General features: G+C 40.1%; 1 protein-coding gene across 15 annotated transcripts in view; it reads left to right on the top strand.

Annotated features, from left to right (window-relative positions):
• The window catches only part of LOC128017041 (transcription factor SOX-6-like), a 152,558-nt gene extending 139,704 nt beyond the window's left edge, over nucleotides 1-12,854 (top strand). For 11 of the 15 annotated variants that reach the window (XM_052602111.1, XM_052602110.1, XM_052602106.1 and 8 more), the window contains 3 exons: nucleotides 4,760-4,993; nucleotides 6,466-6,682; nucleotides 7,696-12,854. In XM_052602111.1, coding sequence (XP_052458071.1) covers nucleotides 4,760-4,993; nucleotides 6,466-6,682; nucleotides 7,696-8,005 — 761 coding nt within the window. In that variant the 3' untranslated portion in view covers nucleotides 8,006-12,854. The remainder of the gene's footprint in view (nucleotides 1-4,759; nucleotides 4,994-6,465; nucleotides 6,683-7,695) is intronic. The other 4 variants (XM_052602114.1, XM_052602109.1, XM_052602107.1 and 1 more) reach the window with 1 other exon arrangement.
• The last annotated feature ends 5,101 nt before the right edge of the window (nucleotides 12,855-17,955 follow it).

Raw genomic sequence — 17,955 nt, 5'->3', positions numbered from 1 at the left:
GGGTGTAAAACAGCTCTCTGTCACTGCTGTAACTCGCAGAAATCTTTAGGTTGCTTGAACTAATATTTGCAAAGCATGAAGCAGCCAAATTAACAGCTGCCAGAGCTCTAACGAGAGAGAGAGAGGCCATTGGAAAATAACGGTGTGGTATGGAAATAGATAGAATTTCCTTCATTTTGCAAAAAGCCACGAGCCACATGCATCAACTCACCACAAAGTCATTAGGTCTTTTTAAGCTCAGATGAAAAACATTAACTAATACCACAAGAGGCTTTAGTATGGCCCCTTTGTTCATTCACATATGGCAGTGTATGAGTTTTGTTTGCTGAAAGGCTGGGGTCGTGCGTGTGTTTAAACTATCTCTGTCAGACGGGGGTCTTAGCAGAACAGAGGATGTGTTGAGAGATTCCAGGAGCAGGAAGTCGAGGTAATATCAGCACACTTTTGAGACAATGCCGGGCAAAATGAATGTTGGCCAGTTTTGATTAACGGCTTGACTATGTGATCTCTGAGCTATGTTAATGCTGCATTATTTATGCATATGGTTGAATTGTGGCAAGGTTATCACTGAATTATCATAGGGTAGCAATCTGAGGTTCACTGCAGTCAAAGCAAAGGAACCGAAAGCTCAATCAGACATTTTTGTGTGTTCGACGACCGTTTTATGAAGGAGTATGATAAACGGCACCATATGATGTCATAACAAGAACACAGAATATACAAGGATCTACACTATTATTCAAAAAGTTTTTTTTTTTTTTTAGTTTTTTTTATAAATCTGTAAAGTCTTGTATGGCCATCAAGGCTGCATTTATTTGATAAAAATACAGAGGAACAGTAATATTGTGAAATACTATAAAAAAAATTTAATAACCATTTTTTTATGCATTTTAAAATGTAATTTATTCTTGTAATGGTAAAGCAAAGCTTTCAGTCTTCAGTGTCATGTGATCCTTCAGAAATTATTCTAATGCTAATTTGCTTTTGTGGAAATCATGATAACATTTTTGGATTAATAGAAATTTAATTAAATAAATTAATTAAATTAAATCATTTCTAAGAGAAATCTTATGTAACATCAAACATTTACTGTAATCAATTCAGTGTTTAATAAATGTAATTAAATAAATATTACTGACTTCAACCTTTTGAACGGTGGTGAATATGGTAGCCCATTTCTGCCACAGATTAAAAAATACAACTTAAAAACTTTTGACTTTTAATCTTTCAGTTTTTTTATTTTTTATTTTATTTATATATTTATTTGAATAGGCCTAAGAAGAAAAATAGCATAATATATGGCAAGCAAATAAAGTACCATTTTTTTTTCTGAATTAGCAATTCGTGTTTGTGTGTCTTGTGTCTGTCTATGTTTTCCCAGCATTCCCACTGCTGGTTCTTTATCCAGTTTTTCTGTCTCTATAGTCTGCATGTCAGCCCAGGACTCCTTTCATCGGCAGTCTCTGAAATGGTGTAGTGCGAAAAGGAATTTAGCATGTCCCTCTTCAAGACCTTACAACATTCAGGGCAAGATGCATGAGAAACAATAGCTTAAAGAAACATGCGCTGACAAGTCACGCATTTGTCCGTTTATACTCCCTCTTACACACAGAGCAGAATTCCAAAAATCAAGCTGGGTATCAACTCAACAATTGGCACATTATAGTGTTGGGCTTCAATCACATGTAAGTTGTAACTGTTTAATTAGCAGAATATGAGTGCTGACATGAATGGGAGAGCGGAGCATTGTGTCGTATCAGTCTGTGCGCATTAGGAGAGACTCTCATTGTCAGCACTGAATACCTTTGCAGAATGGCGTCTCTTTCTTTATTGGATCGTCTGTAGAGAGCCTGGCAGGTTTGCGTGATTGTTGCTTGTTTCTCCAAGCGGATTCTTGAGTGACAGTCTGTGTGTGCCCTCAGAACAAAAGGCTAGCTGCAGCGAGAGCCTGAGAGGCTCAGCCTTTTGGCTCCGTTCCGTGTACTGTCGAGTCTGGACCTGCTGGAGGCAGGTGTGCCAGTCCGCGGGGCCCCTTTCGCCCGTACACTTCCACGCGAGCACTCTCTCGCTTTCTCTGTAATTCATACAGTCCCCCTCCACTCTCCCTCCTGTTCACCGGGAGAGACAAATTAAATCGAGATTCTTGTATCGCTCTGTCATGTTGGGCACCGGGGCTCATAAATCACAATAAAGTCTATTAGAAACCTCCTGCCGTCTCGCCCGCCCACCCTCGCGCACCTCAGGGGGTCTCCCGTGGCATCCGGAAACATCTGCATTTATTTACACAATAAAACACCTAACTAGGTGCTTCCTAAAAGAGCCGCACAGGGGGAAAAATGTCAATTAATGCTAATTTGTAAATGTCAGAAGCACGTAAGCTTTCTTATTAAACAACAACAAGCTAGAAAAAAAGGCAGAGGGTTGTAAATTGCATGTTGTGGATACGGGGTGGCGTCGCACGAGCCTACCTCGCCGCTGACAGTTCTTTGGCTGCTTTTGATTAAGGCAGATCATGATTGCAATGGAGTGGGGTGGGGGGGCACAGACCACCCGTGTCTGCGGACAGGGGCTGCTGCTCGTCCCGTCCTGCAGAGCACTGGCACTCCGTAATTCGGCTCTTATTCCTGCGTGTCTGCTCAAATGACAGAGAGCCCTGAATCTGTCTGCTGACACACTACAGCAACAATAGGGCATGAGATGATTAATACAACCAACCCTGGTGGCTCTCGCCCTGAATCCGTTCTGCAATTTAAAAGTCCAGCAGCTGGGTTCCTGCATATAAGCTGCTCACCTCTGCCTATATCTGCATGTATGCCAGTATATAAATTGCTGAATCAGTGTCAGTGGTAAAGTAATGGCACGGGGCGAATCGTAAATTAGAGCCGGCCATCCCCCTCCCCCTGAACAGACAGTGGCGGTCGTGTCTGGGGCGAGGTAACCGAGCGAGTGAGCTGGGGTTGGCAAGGTAATGAATGCCTTCATCTGGCCCCAGCAGTCAGCAGATTGCCCAGCGTTGATGGATACTGTCAGCCCTACGCCACACTACATTTCATTGCACAATAAACATGGCTGTCAAAGCCAAACAAAGTGAAATCAATTTATCCTGCACGGTGAGCGCGTGCTAAATGAAATTAATGTACTGTGTGGGGAGCGCCGTCATCGTATAATCCCAACGGAAGGGGCTGGGACGGGGCGGCTGCTTATAGTGTGTTTGGTGGTACAAAGTTGTGGAGAGGCATGATCAGAGAGACCCTGACTGATGCACCATGACTGTGTGGAGCTGGGCAGCCAGATAAACAGCAGCCCTTTCTGGATTATTATGATTGTTAAACATGACATGTGTAAATGGATCTTTTGGACCCCGGGCGAAGCCATTCTGCCCAGCAGGGCCTGGAGGATAGAGCCTCCTGCTGGCTGCCTTAAATTTAGACTCTCTCAGGGCCCCAATATGGCACAAGTGTGTGTGTGTGTGTGTGTGTGTGAATAGAGAAGGTAATTCTCCAACATTGCCTATTTTCCAGCTCCTCCTCCTAAGAGCAACGCGTTGCCCTCAGAATAATCTCGGTATCCCAGTGCTTTGATAGCGGTGTAGTGCCAAGATCCATTACTTAGCTAGAGATTTTATTTTGTTTATCAACACTAGTGATAATAGAAATCAAAAGCAGGTACCGTGTGCCAAGACTTGAAGTTTCAGGGTCCTAATGAATACACATCACATGTGGATGATGAAATATTCATGACTGATTCCAAGCCTTCTTATCCAGTTTTTGGATCATTAAAGATGTATCGTAGCATATGGGAAGGCTTTTTATTTTTTTGTTTGTTTGTTTGTTTTATTTTTCAAGCCTGGTTTATCAACATGTTTTTGTTTGTTGAAATATTCATACAGCTTTTATTTAATTCTTTCACATCTCACATATAAAAGGAAGCAAATGCGCATGCAAACCGAATCATTTTCACTCTGCTGTAAAGTTAAATACAGAAACTGGAGGACACACATGCTGATTGTGAATGGCCTGATTGAGGAGTTAAACTCCTTCAAGTCTGTTTGCTCTGTATTATACTTACACCAGGCCACATTTATAACCCTGCATATGAATAAGTGTGTAAAACCTCTGATCATTTTAATAGAAAAACCTTTTTTTTTTACTTTAGTTTACTATACTATATTATACTATACTTCAGCCTTTCAGGTACCATCCGATGTTTAACCACTAGGTCTGCCCTTTGTCAGACTCTGTATGTATTAGCACACTGAAAGCAATCACATGAAGATATATGTTTTGTCACGACATTGGCAGTGGTCCTCTCTTCTAATTTTACCTCTCTTACACAAACACCCTTATGCCACATTTGTTATTCAGAGCATTACCGTTATTACTCATAGCAGGAGAAACATTACGACAGTCATCCAGAAATGTACGGCTGTTCGAATGGACGAACGTTGTGACCCAGACAAAATATTTAAACTGCAATATAGTCAGGGTCCTCCTCGTCTGGTTTCAGCTAATTTTCACTCATTAGGAGTTCCTCGACCCACAGTGCTGTCTTGTTCCACACTGGAAAACAAGGGCTTGTCCCATCCAGTTCTGGGATGGACAGCCTGGAGTATATGGTACAGCTGCAGGCCTCTTGGGATCTCCAAGCCCAGGTTCTCTGGTTCAGCTCCATTCACTCTGATGTGCTGATGGATGCACTGCACTACTAAGTTCATTAATGGTCCGCACTCGTTTTCTCCTTCTTACTCTGGTGTTCCTAGGGTGTAAGGAACTGAATGGCTCTGCAGATAAACTACATCAGTATTATTGTTGGCCAACAGGAGGCGCCAGCACTACCGATGCACGGGTCTACAGGGAACCCCGAGGAAGGAACAGCAACGAACCTCACATCAAACGACCCATGAATGCCTTCATGGTCTGGGCCAAAGATGAGCGCCGCAAAATCCTTCAGGCCTTCCCAGACATGCACAACTCCAACATCAGCAAAATCTTGGGTAAGTCAAAGCCCCCAAATCAGTCACGACCAGCAGCCACGGCCTGTATCTGTGTTAGCCTTTCCGTTTACAATTAAGCCATGCTCCATAAAAATAAAATGAAATGGTATACAGAGAACTATTGTAGAGTGCTTCAGAAAGTGCTGAAAATGTGGAGCACCCTCCAAAGTAAAATAAGCAGACTCGAGGCAAAGTCACATGACTTTTAGTGATATGCATTTAGAAATGAATTAAGTCTGTTTCCATTGTAGTTTAAGCCCATGTCATCTGATGAAATAATGTATCAATTTGTAATGCAAATACAAGCATAATTTGTATTTGCATTACAAATTCCATACAATTGAAATGCTAAAAACACACACACACACACACATAGATTGGAACATGGTTAATGGAATTTTTGTATGTGGGATTTACAAATTCCCCCTCAAAAATTCTTTGAATAATATATCCTTATAAAGACACCGATAATATCAGCATGAATTAGGACAGCAGATACACTGAACCTCTGTTCAGGTAAAGGGAGGGTCTGTTTTTACCAAACTGAAACAGCCCACTGTTCTGGCCCAAAACCAAGACTTACAGTCTAAAATGTAGCTGAATTGAACCATTAAGAAAGGCTGAGTGTTATGTTGATTGACTAGATATTTCAGCTGTAGCACACCGGACCTTGAAATAAGCAAATTCATATCACCACGCCTGCTTTTTCCACTCTTAGCAATCAGTAGACAAGCATCTGAGCATTGGCTAGCTACTAAGCAAAACATATGCTGTGAATAAGATGTTCAGGCTATTACCACACACCTGCCTAATCTTCTTTTGCTAGTAATTCCACACAATTCAATGCATCTCAAACAGACGAGCGCGGTTAAACTTGATGGCTTGATGCCTGCAGGAGCAGCTCAATTAGATGGATTTAGTGGCTGTCACGTGAGCAGTGTTTGTCATGAAAAATGACAGGGCTAAATGGGTCTTGTCCCCCAGTCCAGAGAGTCAATAGATCACAGCAACTAAAAGACCCGTCAGCCCGGACGTTTCTGAAGACTGGAGATATTTACTAGCCTGTTGTTTTCACTAATGCAGAAATGGTAACAGTAATGCTGTTTCCCTTCATTCACAAAAGCAGTGCTTCGCCTCAGAATAATGCAGTTATTTTAGTGTACATGTGCTCTTTTTGTCTCTAAATGTACATTACATTCAAATATAATCTTTTACTTTATTAGTTTTGTTAAAATATATTAAATTCATGCATTTGTTTTTATTATATATATATATATATATATATATATATATATATATATATTGTTTTTTTAGTTATAAAGCATAATTAGAAGCCATTCTTTCTCCATGAATTTTTTTTTAATACATTTTATTAAATTGCATTTAATTAAAGCAAGTTTAAAATTAAATGCAATGTAGCTACGAAATATAATTATACTGATAATTTCTCACTCATAACCTGTGTTCAACAGGATCTCGCTGGAAGGGCATGACAAACCAAGAGAAACAACCATATTATGAGGAGCAGGCACGGCTCAGCAAGATCCATCTGGAGAAGTATCCCAACTACAAGTACAAGCCCCGACCCAAGCGCACCTGCATCATCGACGGCAAGAAGCTGCGCATCGGCGAGTACAAGCAGATGATGAGGTCGAGGAGGCAGGAGATGAGGCAGTTCTTCACTGTGGGGTAGGTGCACGATGGAAAAAAACACCATGAACAATAGCAGGCAGCTGTCCAAGATGCCCTGCGCTCTCTTAAACCCCTACACGCTGTTAATAAAGCCAGCTTAGAGCTCTCACAATAGCCAGGTAATGACTCCATACCATGTGCCAACTCCTGGTGTAAAGCCAGTAACCCTTTAATCAAGTTGAGTGGAGTAATTCAACCATTTAGCTCATTTGTCACATCATATAGCCCTCGCACTTAATATTAATATATCCTTCGAAGCAATGCGGGCACAGCCTTTTGTTGTCAACACACTCTCTTTGTGATTATATGCTGTGGTAAATTTATTTTTTTCTCAAAGGAGGGGAAATACACTGTATGGCTCTGGGATGAATCCCATTGACAAAATAGTATTTTCTTTCAGCTGCCTAAAAGTAGTGGTTTATCACATTTAGACGGTAACGGGGGCAGCAGGACTCACGTAGCCATTATTTTAGAATATTAGAGTGGAGTATGAATGTAAAGAGGGCTGCAGGGCAGATGTTTGGAGCTCAACTCTATAATTTACTGCATGTGGTGAGTGAAGAAAATGCCTACTCCAGGTGTTTCCACTTCAGCAGCAAGAAATACAAGCGCTGGAGTATCAATCAGCCTGGTAAAGATCAGGAGACTGTGTCTCTACCAACCAATTGGCTTTGTCACCCTGAAAGAAATGAGTGTCGTTTTCACAATCGTTCCCAAATCGCTGTTACTGATTGGGAATCATTTTTACAGGACTACTGGCTGGGCACATTCCACTCAAGCCAGCGTTTAAAACTCCTCAGGCTTTATGCTTTCGACCAGCGTTTTGTGTGCTTCTGTGCATTCTTTCCATTCTGGAATTCCCCGAGACCGTAATTGTTTTCCTTGTGAAGTGTTAAACTTGTCATCCGTCTCTTAAAAGCCCTTAAGCTTTTCTGAGCATTGTAAAAAGCAAAAGTGCACACGGGCACTTCATAAGTGTAAATGTGTCTGTTTCTTCACTTCTGTATCAGGCAGCAGCCACAGACGCAGATCCCCATCTCCACCAGCGCAGGTGTCGTCTACCCCGGTGCCATAACCATGACGACCACAACGCCCTCCCCTCACATGACGTCAGACTGCTCCAGTGCCTCGGCCAGCCCCGAGCCCACCATCCCCGTCATCCAGAGCACCTTCAACATGAAGATGGAACCGGGCACCATGGTGTCTAACCACCCCGTGAACGGAGAGGACGAGATGGACATGTACGAGGACTTTGAGGACGAGCCCAAATCGGACTACAGCAGTGAGAATGACACACAGGAGCCGGTCAGTGCCATCTAAGGAGAAATCAGCCAGCGAAGAATATCCTTTTATAAGTGAGAAGACTGAAGAAGATGAAAAAGAGGACAACAACGACAACAAAAAAGAAATCCAAACACTTGTTTCTGATGATATAGATTTTGGGAGCTAGCATGCAGATGTGGCTCCTGCAGATTTAACAGCTATTGGTCTTAAGTGTTTCTCCGAGTGTGAAACATTTTGATTGTGTTTTATTTTGGCTTTGTTTTTATTTGTATTTTTGGCTTTTTTTATTGTTATTTTATTGAAAAAAAAAATGTATTGTGTTTTAATCATGGACAATTTAGGGTATTTCCTACAACATTTTTGAATAATAGGACTTGACTATGATTGAAACATTTCATATGAATGCATAACTGACAGTCTTACTTCAATTCAAACGGATTTACACATGAATTTTTTTTTCTTTTGAAGCGTACATTACTGTTTTCGATGGGGTTCTATATCTCACTCAGGTATGCTGTACCAGCCAACAGCTTGTGAATGTTTTTAATCAGAACTATTTAAAATGAAAAAGACGACACTTCATTTGACATTTCATAATACGATAAAACTGAAGAAATCCTTACATTTGCTGAACCATGGAGGGAACGCCTAAAACTCCCCATTATTATTGTTCTTGTTGTTGTTGTTATTATTATTATTATTACTATTACTATTATTAATACTACTACAAGTTCAGATGTGCCAAACATATCATAAGCTTCCTGCTCTTAAATCTTAAATTTGAAAGTCTTAAGGGAGAGACTGCAGAGTCTTAGACAATCCTTGCAATCTTATTTACAAAGCCCACTTTTTTCCTCCTCTCCCGCTTTTTTTCCCCCCTGCTCTCCATTGACTACCATGTCCAAATACTCAGGAACTAAGAATGCCATAGTTCTCCAGGAGGTTCAATGCAGTGATCACCTCGTCTTCTCTCAGTCGTCTAGTTCGGTCTTACCCGCTCAGTTCTTAATCGCAGTGATTGTAATCAGGCCAGAATACCAAGGGGCCAAATGGCATCCAATCTGCAGAATTGGACAGGCAGCGAAAGGCAGCTTTGGTGTATTACAATCACAAGTTGCTGTGGTACAACATGTACACACACACACACACCAGTCTTTAGCCCCGTTTTTCAGCGCAGCAAATATGTGCTTAAGTCTTGAAGACATTGTAATCTTAACTGACAGAAATAGTCTTAAAGCAGAGTGTGTGCCCTTTGACCTTCTGCAGTGTGTTAATCATTATGTCTTAAGAGAAAGTCCAACTTATCAGGATGTTCCGGCCAGTCATGCAAAGGGTTAAGGAGAAAATGTACTAAACGAACAATGGCACTTATTTTCCAAATTTTCAAAGGGTACTTGGATTTGAGATACTTTGTATTTATTTCAAGATATGTGAAGAAACATACATTTGAAAATTCACAAAGTCAAATCTGCCCCTTTTTTTGGCGATTTAAATCATTTTACTTGTATCCAATCTTTTTTGAGCACTTGAAAAAATAAATAAAATAGGCAATCATGCATTCTAAATGATCGGCTTGTTCCGGCAGCAAAATGGATCTCGGGTTGTTTCCATGTGGAAGGACAGCCAAGAAGCAGCCAGTGGTCAGGGCCTCTTGTTTTAGGCTTTGGCCCTACTGAAAGCTCCTACAGGGTGCGAGTGCCATTCACCTCCACTCACCTGACCTCTGCCCAGTGCACACCCTGCCTCAAGGGGCTACCATCTGGCTCCCGGCATCAGCCCGTGCCCAGGAGAAAGGTAGCAAACAATGGAAATGAGGCCCATGTGGTTTATTGTGCCCTCCTTCCATCAAAACACTCTCGAAAGGCCACGGCCAGAAGCAGCCACGAGGTGCTAGCGAGCAGATGGAACAAGTAGATCAAGCTGTGGGGGATTATTAAAACGACTGACGAGTCGGTATCATCTGAAATACGGCATTATTAATGCATGAGTCCAGCTATTTTGCCTTTGCCCTTGAACCGGTCTGTTTCATCAGTAACCCAGAGATTAGAACAGACAGGAAATGTCACAGCGAGGCTGCTGGTCACTGCATTACCTCCAAAGGTCTAAAAGGTACCGATGGCCGTCTAGCGCTTACTTCTCCCAGCAGTTGAAGCATTGACTTTTCTCCTCAGCGCCCCTTTTTGAAAAGCATTTACTTAATTTTTTCGAAGTTTTAAGCACTTCTTTAGAAGCTTGTATCCGTACCTTTTATTTTATTGGTTTTGTTGAAGTTTGTCGTGATTTTTACATGAGGTACAATACTTGGCTGGGTGTCCCTTGACATCAGCATTCAGTTTTTTTTTTCTTCTTCCCTGCTTACAAGCCAACGTTTATTGTTTAAAGCTGTTATATCTGTTTGCTGGTGGACTGGTTGATTTGTACGGGATTTGTACATATTTCCTTGACCATGCCAAGCCAGTTCTGTAGGCTGGTAGCAGACAAAAGGACTGTTGTTGGGACTGAAACTTGATTGCGCTTGTATAGATAAAAAAGACAAAAAGAGACAATTTCAATCTCACATGGAGACAATGATTCAAAAGTGTTACAAGCACTGGATATAAATGGTATTTTTTATCAATTCTGACTAATGTGAAGCCGTTGTGCGAGGAAGAAAAAAAAAAACACAGACACGAACAACCTGTTTGGACTCATGTGAGCGCGCCTCACAGTTGCCAGATTTGAATAATTTTTCTTTTGACACACTTTGTTTATTTATGCAAAGACACGGGATGAATGAACACTTTGTTTAAGCTCCAGTGCTGCCTTGGGGAGAGAGAGCAGTAAACTCGACGGAGAGCCTCGCGTAGTGACTGGCCAACTGAGACACACCGGACTTCAGTAGCACATTTTGATGGTCATGTATGTTTGTGTTGTATATTGTAATTGAAGCTCTCTAGTGCATATAGACATTTTATTGTATTTATTAGCCATTATTGGCTCTAAAAGTGTCAGTAGAACAGAATTAAAGGACAATCAGAGAACAAGAATAAAAAGTGAAATTTGAAAATGAATTGGAGCTCAAAACAAAGTTTCTTTCTTTCCTTCTTTTTTTTTTTTTTTGATTGTAAATATAGGAAAATAGAATTCTATTTTTGTTCATGGATACTTACCGAAGTGTAAATTATGTATTTTACTTTACTGTGTGTGTGTGTGTGTGTGTGTGTTTGGTCATTGTACTTAGAAGAAAGACTGAAATCACAAACACAATTCACTGTACCTCGTGTAGTTGCTGAATTGACATCCCTGTTGATTGAGTAGTATTGGAGACACAGCTGAGACACCCGGGCATCTCATTTCCATGTGTTTCAGTGATGAACCTCGCACTTCATGCTTCGTTAACCAGCCATTTGCTATGTTGTTAGTGCACTCTGTAGCAAAGGACAAATCTTGAAATCCATGTACGCAATTTTCTTTTCTTTTTTTACTTAAAAAATTGTTTTCTAAATGTTGAGGTACTTGCTGAAGTTATATAATAATTGGTTCTGTGCCAAATTTGAATGAGAGAACGTAATTGTTGGGCACCAGTTGTGGCGTGTCACAGTACAGCTTCATCTGAAAACATATGGGATGTGCAAATATTTATGATTGTGTGTTAGTTTGTTTTTCATGCTGCACAGTGCAGATCCACTCTGTGCATTTGACGTTTTCGTACAATATTTTTCTCTGTGTTGCTTCATAGTGTGTAATAGACCATTTCCCATCCAGTCAACAGCAAGTCTAAATGACATTTCTTTTATAATACACAACTATCACTGCTATATTAATGCAAAAATAGGTACAATAACTAAGGACAAAGCTTGGGAGTTTCTACTTGTCTTACTGTAATGTTTTTTTTTTAGTATGGACTTTTGTGATGTATATTGTGGGCTAGTTTTTGTTCATTTAAATCAGCACAATTTCTTGACATGCTGGACTGATATGCCAGCTGCTGTTCAGAAGAGTAAAATGTTTCTGTCAGGGATGACGTATGCTGTTGTCAATGCTAGTGTTTTTAGATTTCTGTAGTCTCTCAAGCATCACTGTGTGTGGCTTCTATGTCGCTAGGTGGAGTCCTGTTTCGAAACCCGCTAGCAGCCTGATAACACATTCTTGTCTTGTCTTGTGTGTGTGTGTGTGTGTGTGTGTGTAGAGATAAGTTTCTCAGCAGGTACACAGACCCATGGCAGGTATTATTGTTTGGGCGTTAGAGATATAGAATAGTATCTATTGCTGCCCTTTCAAAAAAATAAAAATGTAAGTCTAAAAATGTAAATAGTTTATAATAATATCTTGTACAGTCCAGTGTAAAGTTTTTAATTGAACTTAAAAAGGTTGCCATCACATTTGTGTTCAAATTCTTCTTTATACAGTACAAAAGACAGCTATTTGCTAATGATATTATTGTTAAAAAAGAAAAAAGGTACTAAAAATATTTTTTGCTTGGCTTTAGTATGTAAACCAGCAAGTCGTTGGTTTCTATGTGCAGTGTTGACGTGAGGTAAACTAATTAATGCTACAGTTGTATGTTCAGAGACCAGTCTTCTCAGTAATGGTAGTATTATTATTATATAAAAAAAAAAAAAAAAAAACAGATGAGTGACACATTTTGGTGTATTTAGACACCTGTTCTCCCCACAAACAGTATTTAGCATTTTGTAATATAACACCATTTTTACAGTATATTCTCAATTTACTGATGTACGACGGCAGATGAGGGTGTTCCTGTCTGTTTGCTTATTTACCTCAAGATTTCCTCTTTTTCCATAAAGGATGGAGTAAACACACATATATGACAAAATCGTCTCACCATCACTCCATCTTTTGTACTGCTGTTGACACTTACAAATTAAAGAGACATTTTGTTTTATTTGTTGTTGCATTTTCTTTTTTTTTAAATAGCGCTTGGTCATTGGTGTATTTAAAACACCATTTAACCTGAAGTTTTAATAGTAATTCTTTGGAATTAATTTGACATTGGGAGTTTGTTGTGCTAGGAAATTAATTTACTTAATGTGCCTTTAAGCAACTGCCATAATAAATGCAATAGCTGAAGTAGAATTCAAACATTTACATACTTTTGTGTATCAGTAAGCAAAGAAGTAAACTTCACACATGCAAACTATTTACATATTATGTGGCAGCCTTGATAACGGATGCCTTGTTTTTTTTTCTTTGCACTCACTGGCGGGTTACTTAGATGGACAGCAAAGTTAATAATACTCATGGTTGACATGATTATTATTATTATTTCTGGTTACATCTAACATTCAGAACTATGTAATGGTCCAATAAGTTAAAACTCATATATACTCTATCAACATTGCGCCGCAAAGTTACTATTGTGCAATAGATAGCCTATCTGTAAGATAAAAAGCATGGGCTAGATGATAAAAGAAAATGTCATATCAATGAATATTTTATATTAGCAAAACATAGATGTCTTTGGACATATATAGCCTTTATTTCTAAAATATCCTCCTGTCAAACAGTGATCTCTAAGTTCAAGGTTATGAAGTGAACAAGAATGTATTTACATTCTTTTAAATGTAATCAAACTAATCTGTGCATAAACTAATACGGGATGTTTACTGCACATCGATTAAAGCTACATTTATAATTATATAATTATATTGTAAGTTATTTGTCAAGTGTTTTATTTATTTATTATTATTTAGCCATGTGATCAGTTTATTGTTACGCGCGTGGATTCAACGCCAAAAACGTTCCAGCACGTGAATGAACGCGGGAGAACAGAGTGGTTACCAGCAGCGCGTGCAGGTGGGTACAAGTCATACAATAACACGACAAGCGCTTGTTTTTTTTTTTCCTTAAAGAAACTTTAAAAGTCGTGATTAAGTAAAAATGGTCTCCTTGTATAAATCTGAAAGGGAGAAGTCATAACGCTCGATGTCGGCGGTATGAATTGCGTACACTGGAAGGTGTGCGTTCACTGAGTCAGCCTTAAAAATAGTTTTTGATTTCAGCTTTAGAGGCAATATTTGAATGTAATTATCGTCATATTTTATCAGTGTTAGGTAGTTATAAATATCCCCCTTGAGTGATGTGACTTGCCTTAAAGGGCCTATACTCCTGCTGCTGTATATGTTGTGTACTACAGTATATAGAGAGTGCAGAAGTACGCCAAAGTTTTATACAGAAAATAGCCTACTACCAGTGTCTCAGTCAGTTTCCAGTTCAGTAGTTAGTGCACTAACTAGGGAGTTGTCCAGGGAGTATTTTTTTTCTTTGTTCTCTTAAGCTGAAAGAAATACCATGCGCAACCTCATTGAAACTGAGGCATCTCAGTCCTACTGTTCAGTTGATCAAGGTCTGGCTTGAGTTGTGGAATGAGATAAAAACAAACCGTATACAGCAAATCTTACTGTATGGATTATTGTATCCCACAATGCATTAGACCTTCTATTTCCCAAGTAATTAATAAACTGGGCATAACATCAGCTTTGATTTTCAATATCTCGTACTTGAGAGTTAAAAATTAAAACAACAGCATTTACTGCATTACTGGACTGCACTCAAAACATTCAACGTGCAAGGTGATATACGCCACCGCAAATAACTATTTGTACTTTGTTTTCCAGTAAATTTAACTTGTTTAAAATAAGCTTTACGTGAGAAGTAAATAACAACATTTTGTACTAGATGCTCAAAAGAAGGAAATCTATTCGCCAATAGAGTAAGAAAATTATATTTTATCCCTTTAAATGAACTGAATTTTTCACACTATACTGGCAGGTAGTTTTTTCTTGTTTTAACTATAACAGTTCACCAGTTTCAGCTTGCAAGTTAAGTCCTACAGCTCCGAATAAAGGTGCACTTCTGTAGCTTTGGAATTGGAAAGAACACACACACACACACACACTTTCTTCTGTGGATATTTTAATTTGAATGCTGCAAGCACATGTGTGTTTTCTTTCTTTGCTCTGGCATGAAATGTAAGGCACATGACGCATTCTTCTCTAATTTGTCAGCTTGTTTTATGAGGTTTTCCTCCCAAGGGTACATCATTGCTGCACAATAAGGATACTTTAGATGTGTAGAGTGGCTTGTAAATCTTTCAGAGTAAGTGTAAGGTCAGATGGACCAACTATACCTTGATGCATCTTCCTAAACACATCAAGTAAATATGTAGATGCTATTCCTAATGTATGTGCTCCTGCTGACTGACTGCAGCATCTGCCAGGAAAAGGGTGGAAGTCGTGGTGGAAACCAAGCCCTCTAAACTGCAGGAGATTTTTCATCTTTTGGATTCTAGCCACTGGGGTCTCTCCTTTTTCTCCCAGCTAGCTTCACCTCTTTGACATAGCTCTTTGTGATAAATAATTACTGATACATTTTAGTGCAAAATGTAATTGTTCAGGAAGTAAATATTTTTTTTTATGTAATGTTTTTAATAGTTAATGTCCCCCAGAAGTGATATTTGCCATTAAAAAGTAGATTATCAGTTACTATCTATTGAGTACCTGCTTTGGCGTGAAGAAATAAAAATGATCTCAGATAGAAAGGGAAGCTTTTTATCTTTTCCCTAAGTTTTGTTTGCCATAGTAGGAAAAAGACATGGATCTGGAATAGAAGTTACTTCAAAACATTTTTGGAAAACCATTTATGTGTTCCTTTTGTTATCTGCATCAATCATTTTCTGTCCTAAGCCGGAGTGCACAGTAAGCTTCTTCCCGCGAGAGCATGCGTAAAATAACCACATTTTAACTGTGGTGTGTATAATAGACGCCTGTGTCAGCTCTCTGCTGCTGAAGCACCCCACGGTAGATGGAAAATTAGACATATATTGCTGCACAGTAAATCTTATTTCAATTCACAAAGCTTGCATTACAAATCTTTGGCCCAGAAGGCAGCCTTGGCATTGCACGTTTGCCCTTGTGCTTCTCTGGGCACATGAAGATGTGGTGGCTATTGAAATTCTAAAGACATTAATTATTGTTATTTTTCATGGAACTGGCTTTTAATCCCTCTGATATGGTGCACTTCTCTGCACAAGCCTGTGTTAGGACATGTGGGGGCATTTGTAAGTACGGTAATGATGTCGCAGCCTCTAAATGGCCTGTTTGGATGAACTGTCAGAGTGTTAGTACAAACATAGTAGGTGTTTGGGCTGCAAATAATAATTAATACTGTATTGCTGTGTGGAGGCGACAGCCCTGTTATTTAATGGTCCTGATGACTAAACATTGGAGGGAGTCGTCTGGAACAATATTTTACTGTTCTGGAAGTGGCGGCTCCTCCTGAGCTCCAAGCTCCAGTGAATCAGTCAGGGAGAGCTGCTATTTATCTGATTTTCTCATTAGTTTTGACTCATGACTTCATTGTACAGCTTTTGGCTGAAATTCTTCAGGGCTGAAGAGTTGCTCTTTCAAGCTGTTTATGTGTATGGTTCAAGTAGACATTGCAGGTAACTTTTGTCTATGTATGGCTTTTGTTTATCCCGCGGCCCAGACTGCCATTCAGCAGATGTTCAAGCCCTGAAATGCCTCCCTTTTCGGTTTTTGTTCGGTTTGTTTTTGACTAGTTCGCTGCATGCCGGGCTGTGCATCGTGATGCTATTCAACTTTGGAGTGTGCTGAATTGCAGGGGGAGTAAGTCGCACAAAAAGGCTCATATTTATGTAATCTAACACAAAGTGCGAAGATTCTACAGATTTCAAAGAGCATCTGAAAAGACGCGAGGAGAGATGCTTGGCTGAAATTGTCTTCAGGGTAGTTACCTTTTCAAAAGTGTCTGTCATGTAGAGGGTAAAGTGTGATTACAGCCTCAGAAGTTTGGGCTGACATGCATACATATGCGTACATGTGATGGCTCAGAACCAGGGCCATTTTTAATCCTTGGAGGTGAAGGACTTAAGGAATCTTGCTAATTTCACAGATGGTTTAAAATGGATTAGTGTGGAGTACCAGCATCCCCGAGATGTGTGGACCCACCAGGCTTTCTGTTCCTCTGCCAAAACTCTTTTCCCGTACTCCGAAGTGCCTTCCAAAAAGTCCTGCAAGGTTAAAGTCAAACTTCAGTGTTTCTAAAGCTGTGATACTTCACCTCTGCCGTCAAGCCCCCTGTGTGCGATAGTGATCATCTGCATCTGATTGATAAGGACAGCTGTTATTCGCTAAATACCGAGATCTGCCATTATACTCGCAATTAGTTTTTGGTCTCCCATTGGCTATGCTTGACCAGATGTTGCATGAAGCTCATTTTCAGTTACGCCGTGATCCAGGAATAACTACATCCATCCAGTCCCAGTGCGAATCAAATGATTGTTATACACAGGCACCTTGATATATTATTCACACTGGCTACAGAGAGTCCCTTTGCTTTGAGAATGAGATCTTTGGTTTTTCATCCAAACAATAACTGTGAGCACAAAGGCTTCCTCTCAGTGTGACGCCTAATGCACAAAACAGTTGGCGCAGAGGGCCATCTTTAATTGTTTAACTTCCCTCTTGCCCCATCAATCGCTCGCTTCAGCGTGCGTGGAAGCCAAGTTGCCGAGGGGGGGGGGGGGGGGGAAGAGAGTGAGAATGAAAAGAACATTTGAAGGAGACTGTGTGGAGTGCAGCGGAGGCCAAGGCTGCTGACAGAGCCATCGCAGACCCATGGAGTCCAGACACAACTCTGGACGAGCTCAAAGAGCTCAGCTTGGAGTTAATGTGGGAACACAATAGGCCCGGGTGAAAAACTCAACATGTTTTTGTTGAACTTGTCATTCGGCAGTGCATAGTTGGAAAGAAAGCCTAGGAACCATCTGAATGTTTTTGTGCTCTTCTAATGCACCATATTTGGGTCAGCTTTCACAAGGCTTTTGTTCTAGCACTGCTAACAATGGCTGAGACGTTTTCCGATTGACATACACACTCACCCTGTCCAAAAGCTCTTGGACCCACCCCATGTGCAGTGAGTCTCCAAAAAGCTGACCTCATGACACGACGAGATGTTATAAATCA

This window comes from Carassius gibelio, chromosome A7 (assembly GCF_023724105.1).
Source record: "Carassius gibelio isolate Cgi1373 ecotype wild population from Czech Republic chromosome A7, carGib1.2-hapl.c, whole genome shotgun sequence".
Lineage (NCBI taxonomy): Eukaryota > Metazoa > Chordata > Actinopteri > Cypriniformes > Cyprinidae > Carassius > Carassius gibelio.
The sequence above is the reverse complement of the archived record's forward strand: the minus strand, read 5'-3'. Positions and strand labels throughout refer to the sequence as shown.